At 43.8% G+C, this 12,785-nt stretch overlaps 5 protein-coding genes across 5 annotated transcripts; 3 read left to right on the forward strand and 2 right to left on the reverse strand.

Annotated features, from left to right (window-relative positions):
* Positions 1-49: 49 nt before the first annotated feature.
* On the forward strand, positions 50-2,202 carry PAAG_08443 (hypothetical protein; the record flags this gene model as incomplete). The annotated part of the gene is made up of 11 exons (XM_015846514.1): positions 50-337; positions 405-788; positions 850-885; positions 960-1,026; positions 1,092-1,110; positions 1,169-1,199; positions 1,353-1,381; positions 1,433-1,476; positions 1,536-1,615; positions 1,687-1,792; positions 1,937-2,202. The coding sequence occupies 11 exons, from the start codon at positions 50-52 to the stop codon at positions 2,200-2,202; spliced, it is 1,350 nt and encodes a 449-aa protein (XP_015701178.1).
* A 1,377-nt stretch (positions 2,203-3,579) lies between these two features.
* On the forward strand, positions 3,580-4,637 carry PAAG_12560 (hypothetical protein; the record flags this gene model as incomplete). The annotated part of the gene is made up of 2 exons (XM_015848037.1): positions 3,580-3,896; positions 4,133-4,637. 2 exons carry the CDS (start codon positions 3,580-3,582, stop codon positions 4,635-4,637), a joined length of 822 nt encoding a protein of 273 aa, XP_015702354.1.
* Positions 4,638-4,833: 196 nt separating this feature from the next.
* On the reverse strand, positions 4,834-7,785 carry PAAG_08445 (GPI ethanolamine phosphate transferase; the record flags this gene model as incomplete). The annotated part of the gene is made up of 7 exons (XM_015846515.1): positions 4,834-5,070; positions 5,130-6,475; positions 6,534-6,904; positions 6,958-7,085; positions 7,135-7,426; positions 7,490-7,534; positions 7,595-7,785. 7 exons carry the CDS (start codon positions 7,783-7,785, stop codon positions 4,834-4,836), a joined length of 2,610 nt encoding a protein of 869 aa, XP_015701179.1.
* Positions 7,786-8,435: 650 nt separating this feature from the next.
* PAAG_08446 (hypothetical protein) lies at positions 8,436-9,000 on the reverse strand (the record flags this gene model as incomplete). The annotated part of the gene is made up of 3 exons (XM_002789622.2): positions 8,436-8,584; positions 8,738-8,782; positions 8,844-9,000. 3 exons carry the CDS (start codon positions 8,998-9,000, stop codon positions 8,436-8,438), a joined length of 351 nt encoding a protein of 116 aa, XP_002789668.2.
* Positions 9,001-9,490: 490 nt separating this feature from the next.
* On the forward strand, positions 9,491-11,482 carry PAAG_08447 (MIZ zinc finger protein; the record flags this gene model as incomplete). Its single annotated transcript, XM_015846516.1, has 7 exons — positions 9,491-9,641; positions 9,711-9,920; positions 9,976-10,047; positions 10,111-10,427; positions 10,515-10,620; positions 10,685-10,910; positions 10,969-11,482. 7 exons carry the CDS (start codon positions 9,491-9,493, stop codon positions 11,480-11,482), a joined length of 1,596 nt encoding a protein of 531 aa, XP_015701180.1.
* Between the last annotated feature and the right edge of the window lie 1,303 nt (positions 11,483-12,785).

The following is a 12,785-nucleotide window of genomic DNA, read 5'->3' on the forward strand; positions in this document are numbered from 1 at the left end:
GGCATCTACCAAAGTTTCCCGTCTCCACCCGGAATGGCGCGTCAGCTCCATGACCGCACAGGAGTATGCCCAAAAGTTTGATCCCATCAATGCCTATCTTATCTCTAACTTCGAGGGCCATGTGTATGCCACTATCACCTATGACAGCTCCAACCAGGCTATGGATGCGCGTATTGTGTCTCACTCCTTCAAAGATCTCCTAGAGACCTTCGGCGATATCAAGGCGTTCCAAAACCTTCCCTGCCGCCAAGTTAATGTTGAAGAGTATCTGCTTGAGTTCTTCGATACTCGCGCAGCTGATAATGTCGTGTCCACCCTTAACAAGAATTCACTTGATGTACACTTTCTCCTTCCCTTTTTCTTTTCCTTTTCCACACCCTAGTTTTGCTAACAAAATTACTCAGGACTGTTTCCTGGAACTCAAGCATCACAAACCAGACATGCCACCTCCTCACACCCCGCGCCAGGTGCGCTCCTTCGAGTCGCCAAAGGACCTTTACCCCTCTTCTGACTTGGCTTATCGTAGACGCCCCTACAGCAGCCGTCGTTTCTCTTCTACGTCTCCTAGTCCCTATCATGAGATTAGTCCTACCGGCCGCTCCATGGTCCCCGTTGATGACCGTGCATCCACCTTGGGATGGATGACAAAGACTGGTGATGGCTTTAATAGCATCCGTTCTCGTCATGAGATTGGTCGTCATGGTCATGGTGGTGGTGATCCGAGATCTAACAATCAGAATTATGTCGATATTGAACGCATTCGTTGCGGTGTTGATGTTCGCACTACGGTTAGTCCATCCATCCTTTCCAGATTTGCATTCGTCGTTGACTGTTACTAATTTGAGCTAGATTATGCTCCGCAACATTCCCAACAAGATTGACCAGGTATATCATATACAAGGCCCCGCTGCCTTGTTTTATTCTACAACTCAAGCCTTGCTTGCTAACGCTCCTGTTAGGCAATGCTCCAGGATATCGTCGACGAAACCAGCCATGGGAAATACGATTTCATGTATTTGCGTATCGGTAAGTCGCCGTTGTCTCTCCATCCAAGCTTCGTTCCAGACACTGACTCAAGCTCCTGTATGCAGATTTCGCAAACAACTGCAAGTCAGTTGCACACCATCTCCTTATAATTTGTTCTTTTCTTCTGACCAACCACATATAGTGTTGGCTATGCCTTCATCAACTTTGAAGATGTAAGAATACCATCCAACACACATACAGTCACTGTGTTTTGCATTCACGCTAACTTCTGTGATTAGCCCATTGACATCATCGACGTATGCTCTATGCCTTCCATCCAACTAACCCCATGTGTACAAAGCACTTACAGTCTCTTCGTTTTCTAGTTTGCCAAAGCCCGTGCAGGCCATAGCTGGTATGATTGATTCAAACATATTCAGAATAGTTTCGCTAACAGTCTCGACAGGAACTGCTTCAATAGCGACAAAATTGCCGAGATATCCTATGCCAGTAAGTAATTTCTTTCTGTTAAAAAGCAAATTCTGATTTGTTTACTAAATATTCCATAGCCATCCAGGGCAAGGACTGTCTCGTCCAAAAGTTCCGCAATAGCTCTGTGATGCTTGAGCATCCTTCCTTCCGTCCAAAGGTACGTACACACAGAATGCCCTCATCCTTTCCCCTTCCCTAATCACCAAATCCTTTCTCAACCTGCTCTAGATCTTCCACACCGGCACTGGCCCTGTGGCTGGTACCGAAGACCGTTTCCCTGGTCCCGACAACCCTTCCAAGATGCGTCGTAGCGTCGAAAATGCCGAACATGTTGGTGCGTTTTTGATTCTCGTCTCCCTCCCTCACCCCATCCTTACCAAGAGGGAAAACAAGAAAGAAAAAAGAAAAAAATAAACGAGAAAAAAAAGGAGAAGAAAAATACCCACTCCCATTAAGTAAAGCCACTTACATGTCCTAGGCCTCTTTGCCCCTCGCGTTGGACAGCAGTATCGTGATGAACAGCGTCGTCGCCGCAGCCAGTTTGACCGCGGCACCATCGCCGCTGAGCGTGAATTCTACTATCCCCGTCCAGTTTATACTCCCCGTCGTCTCCACGGACATGGACATGGTGATATGTTACCTATTACGATGTCGCCTTGCTATGAGAATGCCGGCAATGCCAACGTTGGTACCATTGGCTGTGGCAACGTGAATAGGAATAGTGTTGGTCCAACCTCCGGATAAAGAAAAGAATGATTGGTTTGATATGTCGTTTTCGTCTGATACCCTGCCTTACTTTCTTGTTTTTCAATCTGCTTCTGTGACTTCTTTTTCTTTTTCCTCTTCTCTTTTTTATCCACCTCCTAATATCTCCTCACCCTCCCCTTGTGAATTATCAATTCTTCCCCCCCCCCCCCCTCTTAATCCTTTTAATCTTCTTTCTTTCCTTTTTGTTTTTTGTCAATGCTTACGCTCCTCCCCATAACAACAACAAATATGGATGGAGAAACAAACGGAAAATCCGAAAACCGCCGCAGCCACAGCCACAGCCACATCCACATCCAGAGGCAAAAGCCAATAAATATCCCATCACATCGAAAATAAGAACCCTTGGGCAAAAAAAAGGCATTCCATTTTTTATCAACTCTGCCTGCTTTTACTTACAAATACAATCGGCTTGGGTGGCAATTCAGTTATCAATATGCACACACATGGTGTTTGGCTCGCGCGGTTTGGCTGGTTGTTGGGTCTTTGTAGATTCCCTCTGGGTGTATGTTTTTGCCTGTACTAGTATGGTTTTTTTTTCTTTTTTTTTCTTTTTTTGATTTTTCTTCTTTTCCCTTCTCTGGTGTTTGGAACTGGTTGGGGATGGAAATGGTAATGGAAAATGGAGGAAAATAAATATATATAAAAAAAAAAAATGAAACGGAAATGGAAATGGGATTTGACATCAAGGTAAGTACACTGTGACATAATTTTTATCAGATGTTCAGGTCAGTTTAGCAAAGTTTAATTGAGCAATGCTAGTTTTCGTTTTTTGTTTTTTGAACTCTTCATTGCATGTTTATAACTGTGTGGCTGGATGGATGGAGTGTTTTAAGTTAATCAACTATTGTGTGGGGATAGTCCAAAAAGAAAGAAAGAATCAGTTTTACTTATATGTTACTTGATTCAATTTGACTATTGACACTCTTTCTAGGCTCAAGTTGTATGTAGGTATATGTAGGTACTCACTTCTTTGTCTGCCATGGATATTTACTTGTCTTAAATGAGGACAAAGAGGGGTTTCAGGGGCAAATCCCCTCTGTTGATGTCAGTTCCGCTCGCGTTTGCCGGGCCAATCAATTGCAGTGGGCTCGTTGTAAACTCAAACACAAGATTTGCGCCAAAAAGCTTATGGCTGGACCTCGAACTTGGCTCGATATATCTGGGGTATAATATAATTCTCATCTAACCTTCCACTCAAATTGAGAGCAATATACCATAATAACATCCCACAATCCAACCCAGTCCATTAAAATGGTAAAGCAAATTCACTCCTCCACTCAAAAAAGTAAAAGAGAAAGAGAGCAGAAAAGCCTAATCTCATTCTCTCCATCCAAACCCACATTGAACTTCAAAATGAAAATGAACCCTCCCCCCTCCCGTTCAACCTCCTCCCCCCCAAAACGAAAAAAACAATCTATGTCGCCCTCCCGTACTCTCATTGCAACCCACACATCCCTCCACCTTCTCTACCACCGGAACAAGAACCAGCACGGGGCCGCGAAGTGGTGGAAATGGCTCGCTATGCTGAAGCGGTCGATGGCGGAGCTGGTAGCGCTGGTGAGGAGGTATGAGCGGTATGGCGATGAGTATGATGATGATGATGGATTTCGAGCCAAAGTGCTGGAGAGGATGCGATATGTGCATTTTTGGATTGTGCCGAGGTGTTATGTGTAAGGTTTTTTTTTTTTTTTTTTTTTTCTTCTTTTAGAGGCTTTTGGTTTCTTTTGTTGTTTTTATGCATATGTTCTTTTTTCTCATTTAATTTAGGGTTTCAATTGTCCAGTTATTCAGTGCGTTGTGCTTTTATGTCTTTTATCGTATGTCTTTGGAAAATTGCGGAACCCGATTTCCAGCTTTAGCTTCCCCCTTCACAGGAAAAAGGAAGAAATACTAACTCTCCCTTCAGCGCCTTTTCCACTGTCGTTGCAGACACCCAATTTACCTCTATGGGTATCGTGCTCCTCGCAACTCTGGCACAGGCTGCCCAGGCCGTTGCGCAGGCAGGCGAGAATCAATCACCAGCGGCCAACCATGCCCTGGAGGCCGGAGCCAGTAACGCACCCGCTACAACTACTAATCCCGTATCCGCCACTCGCGATAAGCATGCCAGCGTCGATTTTGGCGAGGTGGTGAAGAGAACGGTTTATGTCCCTTGTACGACAGACTCTGTAGAGAAAGCAGGGTCTGATAGTAAGAAAGGGAGGGGGAAAGGGAAGAGTCCTATTATTCCGGTGGCTGCTATTGATGGAAGGGAAGGAGAGGGTTTGAAAGAGGGATCTAATTGTGAGGTTTCATCGGTGCGGTTGGGTGAGCACGAGGAAGAAGCAGTGCGGCAGAAGAGGAAGAAACCGAAGACGAAGAGGAAAAAGAGGAAAGGGGATGCGATTGATGATATTTTTGGCGATTTGTAGGCTGATTAAGTCTACTTATCATGGCTTCTTTTTTCCTTTTCTCGTTTCAGATATGTCTCTTCGGAGAACGGGTTTCTGAATGAGACAAGAACGGCGTTGGAGTGGCGTTTTACTCTTCTTGTTCCTACTGTGTATACGTGTAGATATTCAATGTTCAAGCCCTCTACCTTCTGCAGTCCTGTGATATACATATGATCTAAATCTTATCTAACAAATTGACACCAATATTACCTCTCCAAGTAGCAAATTGACAACCAGATGCTGTACCAAACTCCACGTCATAATGTACAAAAACTTGGGAGAGAAAACCGTCCATATGAAAAGATGAGTCCGCAGCACAGTACAGGACACCATCACAGCCAGCAGGCTCGTCGTAATGAAAAAGGTCAACAATCTCAGATGACCGCGACGACGTATTGAAGGACGTCCTCCACTAACAAATAGGGAATGAGTTGCGAAAACCCACCAAATCGGACCGGCCCAATTGCTTACAAACGTCAAGATGCCGACGAGGAAGACATTGTAATTGCTAATCCCGTTGTAGGCGTTAGAGAGATCGATGGACGCAATTGAGTTGGAGCCTCCCAACGCGAAAAATGACGCGTATTGTAGGATCAGTGAGGTAATGCTTATTTCGTTGTCTGATAGTTTCATGGACGATAGGGCCAACTGTTGAAGCCGAAAGACAAGGAATAACGGGATGTTGGTTGGTCGAGATTGGGTGACGAGGAAAAGGCTTACTGTGTTGTGGAAGTCTACTGGGAATCTCGCCGTGGAACGAGCGGTGTTGCGTTTGAGAAGACGTGGATTGGACGGGTTCCGGGTTTTGGAGAGGAAGGCTTTGAGAGCCCATTGCCGCTTGATCTCGCGATAAATCATGCAACTTAATACTACAGCCATGCCGGCAAACACGGTCCGGGCTTGGACGACTAAGGACACCCCAACGATGCTCTCAACTAGAGGACCGAAAAGCACTGTACCTTGAAGTATTTCTGGAGAGTCAGCTGAAGTGAAGGCCAGTTTGAAGAGGAATGCAAAGCTGGTTAAGACGGGGAAGAAAAGGCGTGGAAATGAGACGGCTTCGGTCGACGATGTACGGCGCACCATTCTCTGGCAGATATCGGTGTACGTTAGAAGAATCAGTATCCAGAGGATACTCGTATGCTTTGGCAAGAATGTCCTCGCTATGTCGGGTTCAGCGGTGAATTTTTGGCCTGTTTGATTCCATCGTCGCATAACTCTTGAAAAGACCGCGAACATAAGAGCACTCCCAATCTGGCGTCCCTGTGATGATGCACCCATATTCTCGCTATTCTTGTCTCCATTTTGGATGTGAGGCTTGGCGTACAGATAGAAAGTCCACCCGCTGAGAACCCAATACCAAAATTGTTGCTCCTCTTCTACATAGCTGCTTGCGAACATCATGACGCCGTAGGCCACAGCAATGAAGACACTAAACATCTCAGCCCCGTTAATCACGAGAAGGGAGGAATTAACACATAGTGCAACTACCAGGGAGGCCAAGGAAATGCCAATATAAAGCCTTCCCAGATTATAATTACTTGCAGCACCGCTCATGACATCCTGAGCCGCTCGGGAGAATGCAAGCAGGGCATCCTCAGCTGGCTTCGAATGCCTAGTGTCATTACGAGCTGCGTGAACCAATCGCAAGGCATTTTGCCAATCGCATTCAAGAGAAGCAATTTCTGTATCTGATGTCGGTGTACATATATCTGACGTATAGGAGCAGTTGCTGAATTTATAGGCTGGGAATGTAGTGCTAACAACATTACCTATTTGCCTAGCATTCTCCAAAAGAACATCAAGTCGTTCTGAATCTAGTTCAAGTTCAGTATATCTTTATCGAGGGATTGTTATTGAACCATTTTCACTCACTATTTTTCCACATGGGTAAAAATTGAGGTATAAAAACTCCCAAACTGTTCAGGGGAATGGGAAACCCAAGCAATCCCGCTAGAGTAGGAGCAATATCAGATTGTTCGATTAACTGGTAGTACTGGAAATCGGCTAGCGGTGGCTGCAGTGAGATTCCTTGTTTCTGTATCCGTCGGATCTTTGGACTGATAAACACGAGAGCAGGGGAGGTTTCCCCTGGAGATGCGCCACCATGGTTTCCAGCATCATTCATGCCATGATCACCGCATAATACGAGGAGGGTAGATGACAGATGGTCCTCGTTCTCGATGGCGTTATATATATCCCTGACCACCGAGTCCATTTCCTTCTGTTTGGGGATCATATGGGAGCTAGGTCTATATTAGAATCGAACGTGACAAAAGCCAAATGATCAATATCTAACCTGTTCGGACCTGACTTATGCCCTATGTGGTCCAGGCCAAGGTAATGCATAATCATCGCGGACCAGTCGTCCATCTTGAGCTCCTCTGGAACGTGACGAGTGACATTACTGTCCACCTCGACAAAATCCTAAACAAATTTTAATTCTGGGTTTATAGAAGGCAAAAATTTCACTTACTGAGACAAAAAAGCTTGTTGTGCCATCGTGTCTGTCAAAAAACCCAGGGAAAAGTTTCAGCCATGTATCGTCCCCATACATAACCAAACGTCCACCCGGTCGGGCTCTTAGCTGAGCAAGCCAGGTATCCTGGTAAACGAGGGTCGATGATGTATCGGATTCTGCAAGATTAAGAATTACGTCTAAAAATGAAGGTACGGAACCTGTTGTAATGGCCTTCACCCGCGGCATTGTGACCGTCGGTGCACCCGCATGGGCCGTAAATGGCAATGCAGCTCCAGACTGGATTAGCCTAAGAGAAAGTCAGGAAGTCGTGTATAAATACATTTCAATTGATATACATCCTTTTACTGACCCTTGAGTAAATGTAAAGCCTGACCGTTCTGAATATACGAAGTCACTATTTGTAAAGTTATATCAATGAGAGGTCAATCACCCAGCAAATGCAGCGCCAATTTACCTCCTTAGAGCATCGACCACCATAAATACGACCCTATCAAACGGTGCTGACGATCGAATGCCATTACTTTCTTCACTGAACGTCGCTAGACCCGGAATAAATGGTTTATACGGGAAGAAACCGCTTGCAAACAGAAGAATTGCCAGCGGGAAAAGCAAGTTGGAGAGAAACAGGGGCCATTTTGGCGCCATAATGATCCCAGGAAACGAATGTATAGTTACTCAAAATATAAGAAATTGGGAATGACTGATGAAATTTGCTCCTTCAGACAGCACTGACTCGCCATCGCCCTGCTTGTTGGTTTGCATTTCGTTGTACCTGGGATGCAGAAAGTACAGGATTTGAACTCTGCAAGGTCGTTAAAGCTTCAGGTTCAGCTGGGCCTAAAATCAGCACCAGCCAAACCAAGATCGCGTTTAACTAACAAAACGATTTGATGATTAGTTAGTCATGGAAAGGGAGCCAGTTCACTTGATTATTACAGATTTAGATAAAAATGATATTTATTTAATTGAACGGAATTTATCTAGGTAGTTACGAGCAAAGATAATTCGGTGATTAACAAATACTTGGTTTATTTATCAGTTGGACGTAAACTCGTCCCTCGAATGGCCATTTTGAGCAAATGGTAATTATTATAATGACCTAAATGGCCCAAGCATCTCCAGCACATCAAAAATATTTTGACATTATTCTAACTTCTAAACCTCAACCAAAAATCCGCAATCGCCCAAATGCATGTCCAATCGATGTGCCAAATCTAAACCAAGCGGAAAATATCAGGGAGAAAAACGGGTATTTTGAAACAACATAACAACTCAGGAGTTAATGACATGATCCCTCACTTCTTTTTGGATAATCTTTTTCTTTTCAATGGATGCGCAGCAAATGTAATAGATGGTCGTGTCTTCCTTCGGACCTTTTTCTGGATTCTATGGGTATGTTCGGAGGATGGCTTCGTCATGCCAGAGGGTTCATCGATATCCATTTCTGTAGAAACAAATGTCAGCTTCCCTACTCGGGAAGAGAAGGACAATAAATTTAACCAGCAGCTAATTCCTCCAAAGACACGACGGAAAAAGTGGAAGGGGGTTGCATTGTATTGCAATATGCGATAGTCAGACATGAAGGGATCGTGCGCACCTTTTCTTTCGTCATCTTGAGCCTCTCTGCTCATATCGAGTTTTTCTAGAACATACATTTTAGCCTCAGAAAGACAATACCGCGAACTCAACTGCATTGCTCATACCTGCATCATACATATTCACTTCCTTGGGTTTGGACGCCAGCGCTACCAGTTTTGCCGAAAGTCTTTCAGTCCTCCTGTCAACAACTGGTCCAAATACTTCAGCACGTAGCTTAGCCTTATTGTGCTGCTTAACGCTGGATCGGAGACCTTTAGCCATTTTTGCGAAAGTCCCCGGATAGAGTCAGATTTCAGATTTCAAGATTCGAATGCTGAAATGAGAGTCAGGAGACGTCCTGGTCGCGCAGAAATGTCGCAAATGATGACTAAGGGGCCAATCCAATGGAGACCCCGGTTAAGTTAGTTATTTGCGATGAAGAGCAATTGCGATTAATTTGCAGTTAAAAAGTCCTTTGAATCTAAGCCCCGGAGGGTTGTGGAGTGTAGCCTAACAGTGGGCTTATGTCAGCAGCCGCAGCCGCATTGTGAGGTCACTGCAACTTTGGAGCTTTTCGTCTCTCTGCAGACGGCGTTGAGAAAGACGACAAACTGCGGAATGCGGAGGTCATATTCACTCTCAGATACCCATTTCTGTTCACATTGTTGATACTAGTCACAAATGTATCCTCTCGCTAAAGCTCCCAGCAAGCCTGTCGCCCTACCCTCCAGATCCCAATAGTCGCCAGCCTTGAATCCACCGTTTTTGGAAAATGGCGTCGACGGGCCAGGATACTGCCGATTTACAACGAGTTATTGCTATTGTCAAGTCTCTACTTAATGCCCAGCTGAAGGATATTTTGCGAAGTGAAAATCTTCCCGTTTCAGGCGTTAAGGTGGTTTTACAAGACCGAATAATTGATCGTTAGTCGTCTCCGCTATCTTCCAGAGGAGCCGAACAGAACTGATATTAGATGTCGTGTTATTCCACAGGGCTTGAACGACTCTTTCGAGCAGGACAAACAGACAGATATAATCAGCTGAAGAGATTTGTTTATGCTACGGCCCATCTGCAGATACCGCTAACTCCAACACAATCCTCTCCAACGTATCAACAACATCAACCTGCACAATCCCCGTATGCACAGCAAACAGCAGCGTCCCTCTCTGTTTCAATGACTCCAAGCCATTCTTTCTCGACCGGTATGGTTTCATTCTCTGTATACTTAAATTGCTATCATGCTTACTCCGTTTCTAGGTCGACTCAGCTTTAAGGATAGCCCCTTCTATTCGATAATAGATCCTCTAACCCCTGTGGTGGAATGCAAGAGTGAGCATACCAACATGTTTCGGAACTCCTGAAGAAATATGAAAACCACTAAATACGCTGCAGTTAGGCAGGATACCCGGGATAGCGTGAATTTAAAAGTAGTTCTCTCGCCTCCAATTGTAGCCCGGCTACAGAATGATCCATCCTTACGTATTATGGTATATTGCGCAGTCGATAGCGGACTGACTCAATACACTAAATGCGACATTGCATTCCCTCATCAAGTCGAGCTGAAAGCGAACCTTGATGACGTTAAAGCAAATCTTCGCGGATTGAAAAACAAGCCAGGCTCCACGCGACCTGCAGACATCACCAATTTCATCCGAAAGAAACCCGGTTATATTAACCATGTTGTTATGACATACGCACTTACGCAGAAGGTTAGCCAGAGCCATTTAACTAGCTCGGTTTGGCTATTATACGACCCTAGATATCTGTTGCTCATTGTACTAATTTTTTGTGCATAGAGACACTTTGTGGTTATAAACCTCGTTCGAAAACATTCGGTAGAGGAGTTGGTGAAACAACTGCAAAACCGCAAAATAATATCTTCGGAGCAGGTCATACGTGAAAGTAAGTTAAATCTTGAACTACGGACTTCAACCTATATGTAGACAATGTCTGACAATACCGCCAGTGAAAAACAGAGCTGAAGATGCCGACATTGTCGCTACTTCTGCTGTGATGTCATTAAAATGTCCATTGTCAACACTTCGAATAGCTGTTCCGTGCCGGTCGATGATCTGTGCCCATAATCAGTGCTTCGATGCGACATCATTCCTACAATTGCAAGAACAAGCCCCCACGTGGACATGTCCCGTCTGCAACAAGGCCACGAGCTTTGAATCGCTACAAATTGATCAGTAAGCCTATAGTAATATGCAACAACTTTTCATTTATCGCTGACGCTAAACCGATTAGATACGTGGATGATATCCTGAGATCAACACCAACTGGTGTTGATCAAGTGACGCTCGAGCCAGACGGGAAATGGTTCATGCAAAAGGAAAACGAAAATTCGACCTTGGGAGGGAACCCGTCTCCCTCTAGCGACGATGGTGATGATGATCTCATCGAGATCCAAGATTCACACCCGGTGACTCTAAAACAGGAACCGACCACCGCACCATCAACTCTACAAAGTACCCCATCTGTGCAATACCGAGCTGTGTCATCCGTCCCATCCGCCTCTCGACCTACCCCAAATAATAATAAACGACCAGCTAGTCAGGTCATCGATTTGACTATAAGCGATGATGAAGATGAACCACCTCCACGTACGGCAAAACGCCCACACATCCAATCCAGCCAATATTTGAGGAATCGACATTCAGAGTTTGCTGCGCAGACTAGCTTGAGTAATGGCGGATATGCGCTTTCCAGTCAAAGTAACTCCAACTCCCCTGCACCAAGTTCATTTTATTATGACGCATGAGATATTATTCACGACGTGATTGTAATTTGATTTGATTCTATCTGTATTTGATAGTGTGTCTGTGGGGGTTTCCTGCCCCAGGGAAGTTTCAGTTTTCGTATCCAGCGCTGCTATTTCGTTTGGAAGATTTGGCGCAAGATCAAATTTCGGAAGATCTATTACCTACCTGCTTGAATCATCCACAATACCATACCATACCAAGGGAGTTATGATCATTTATTAGGGAACATACAGCGGAGGAGCGAGGCGTTCAGGTGTTCAAGGGGGCTACATATTTTCGAATTTATTAATAGCTAGGTTAACCAGCTGGCAATTGACGATTGTGTGGATCATTGCCAGGTTCAATTGTTGTCTACAAATTTCTCTTATGGCTGCTTTCTCTTTCGGGAATATATGTCTAGACATATTTTTCTAAGCATCGTGTTTTCGCTCTCTGTTTTCGTTTTGATACTTAGCCCGTTGTTGCAAAACGCCTTTGCAAGTATCCAGACTTTTTGCATTTAGATGTAATTTACAAATTAAAAGAACTACTTCGAAATACAGGCAGAGCAGAACCTGACTAAGTCCTAGACTATTTTTGTTAGTTTAAATTAGTTAAGGAATGGCTATTAGTAAAACTAGGTGTGGGCAGTCCTTCGATTAGATAAGCTAGCCGGTCTATATTTCGACCAGACCCTTTTTCCACCACCCTATTCAAACCTAACTCGCCACCTTTACCACGCGTTTTCTCAACCACATTATTAAAATGAAGCCTAATAACGAAGCTGCTATAGCTGCTGCTATAGAGAATATAAAAAATGGTGTTTTTCAAAGAATGAGCTGCTGCTAAAGCATGTAACATCCCATGAAGTACATTGAAAAGTAGAAAAAATGATTTCATTTAACAAACAATTGCTCATCAACATTGACAAAAGTTGACTTCAGAGCAAGAGATCTTTCTAGTTTGATTGATAAAAGAGCAAGATTTGCAAGGATTTCCACCCTCTCACACATGTGTATGAGAAATGGCAACTCAAATTCTAAAAATGAATTGAGATCTCACTCAACTAAGTAAAAATTGAATAAAAAAGTTTCTAAAATTAAATTCTATAATAAAATTCATGATTGACTGAAGAATTAATTTCAAGAAATAAAGAGTACTCAACAAGAAATACTTTAGCAGTTCTATAATTGTTTTTTTGAAATACAATAAACTCATAAAATAGTTACTGAAAATGTATGAAACATGAATAAGCATGACATTATTTTAGAAGTATATATGAACATCAAAGTGCTTACTAAATAAAGAAAAGGTAAAATCTAT

This window comes from Paracoccidioides lutzii (genome assembly GCF_000150705.2).
Source record: "Paracoccidioides lutzii Pb01 unplaced genomic scaffold supercont2.34, whole genome shotgun sequence".
In the NCBI taxonomy this organism is placed as follows: domain Eukaryota; kingdom Fungi; phylum Ascomycota; class Eurotiomycetes; order Onygenales; family Ajellomycetaceae; genus Paracoccidioides; species Paracoccidioides lutzii.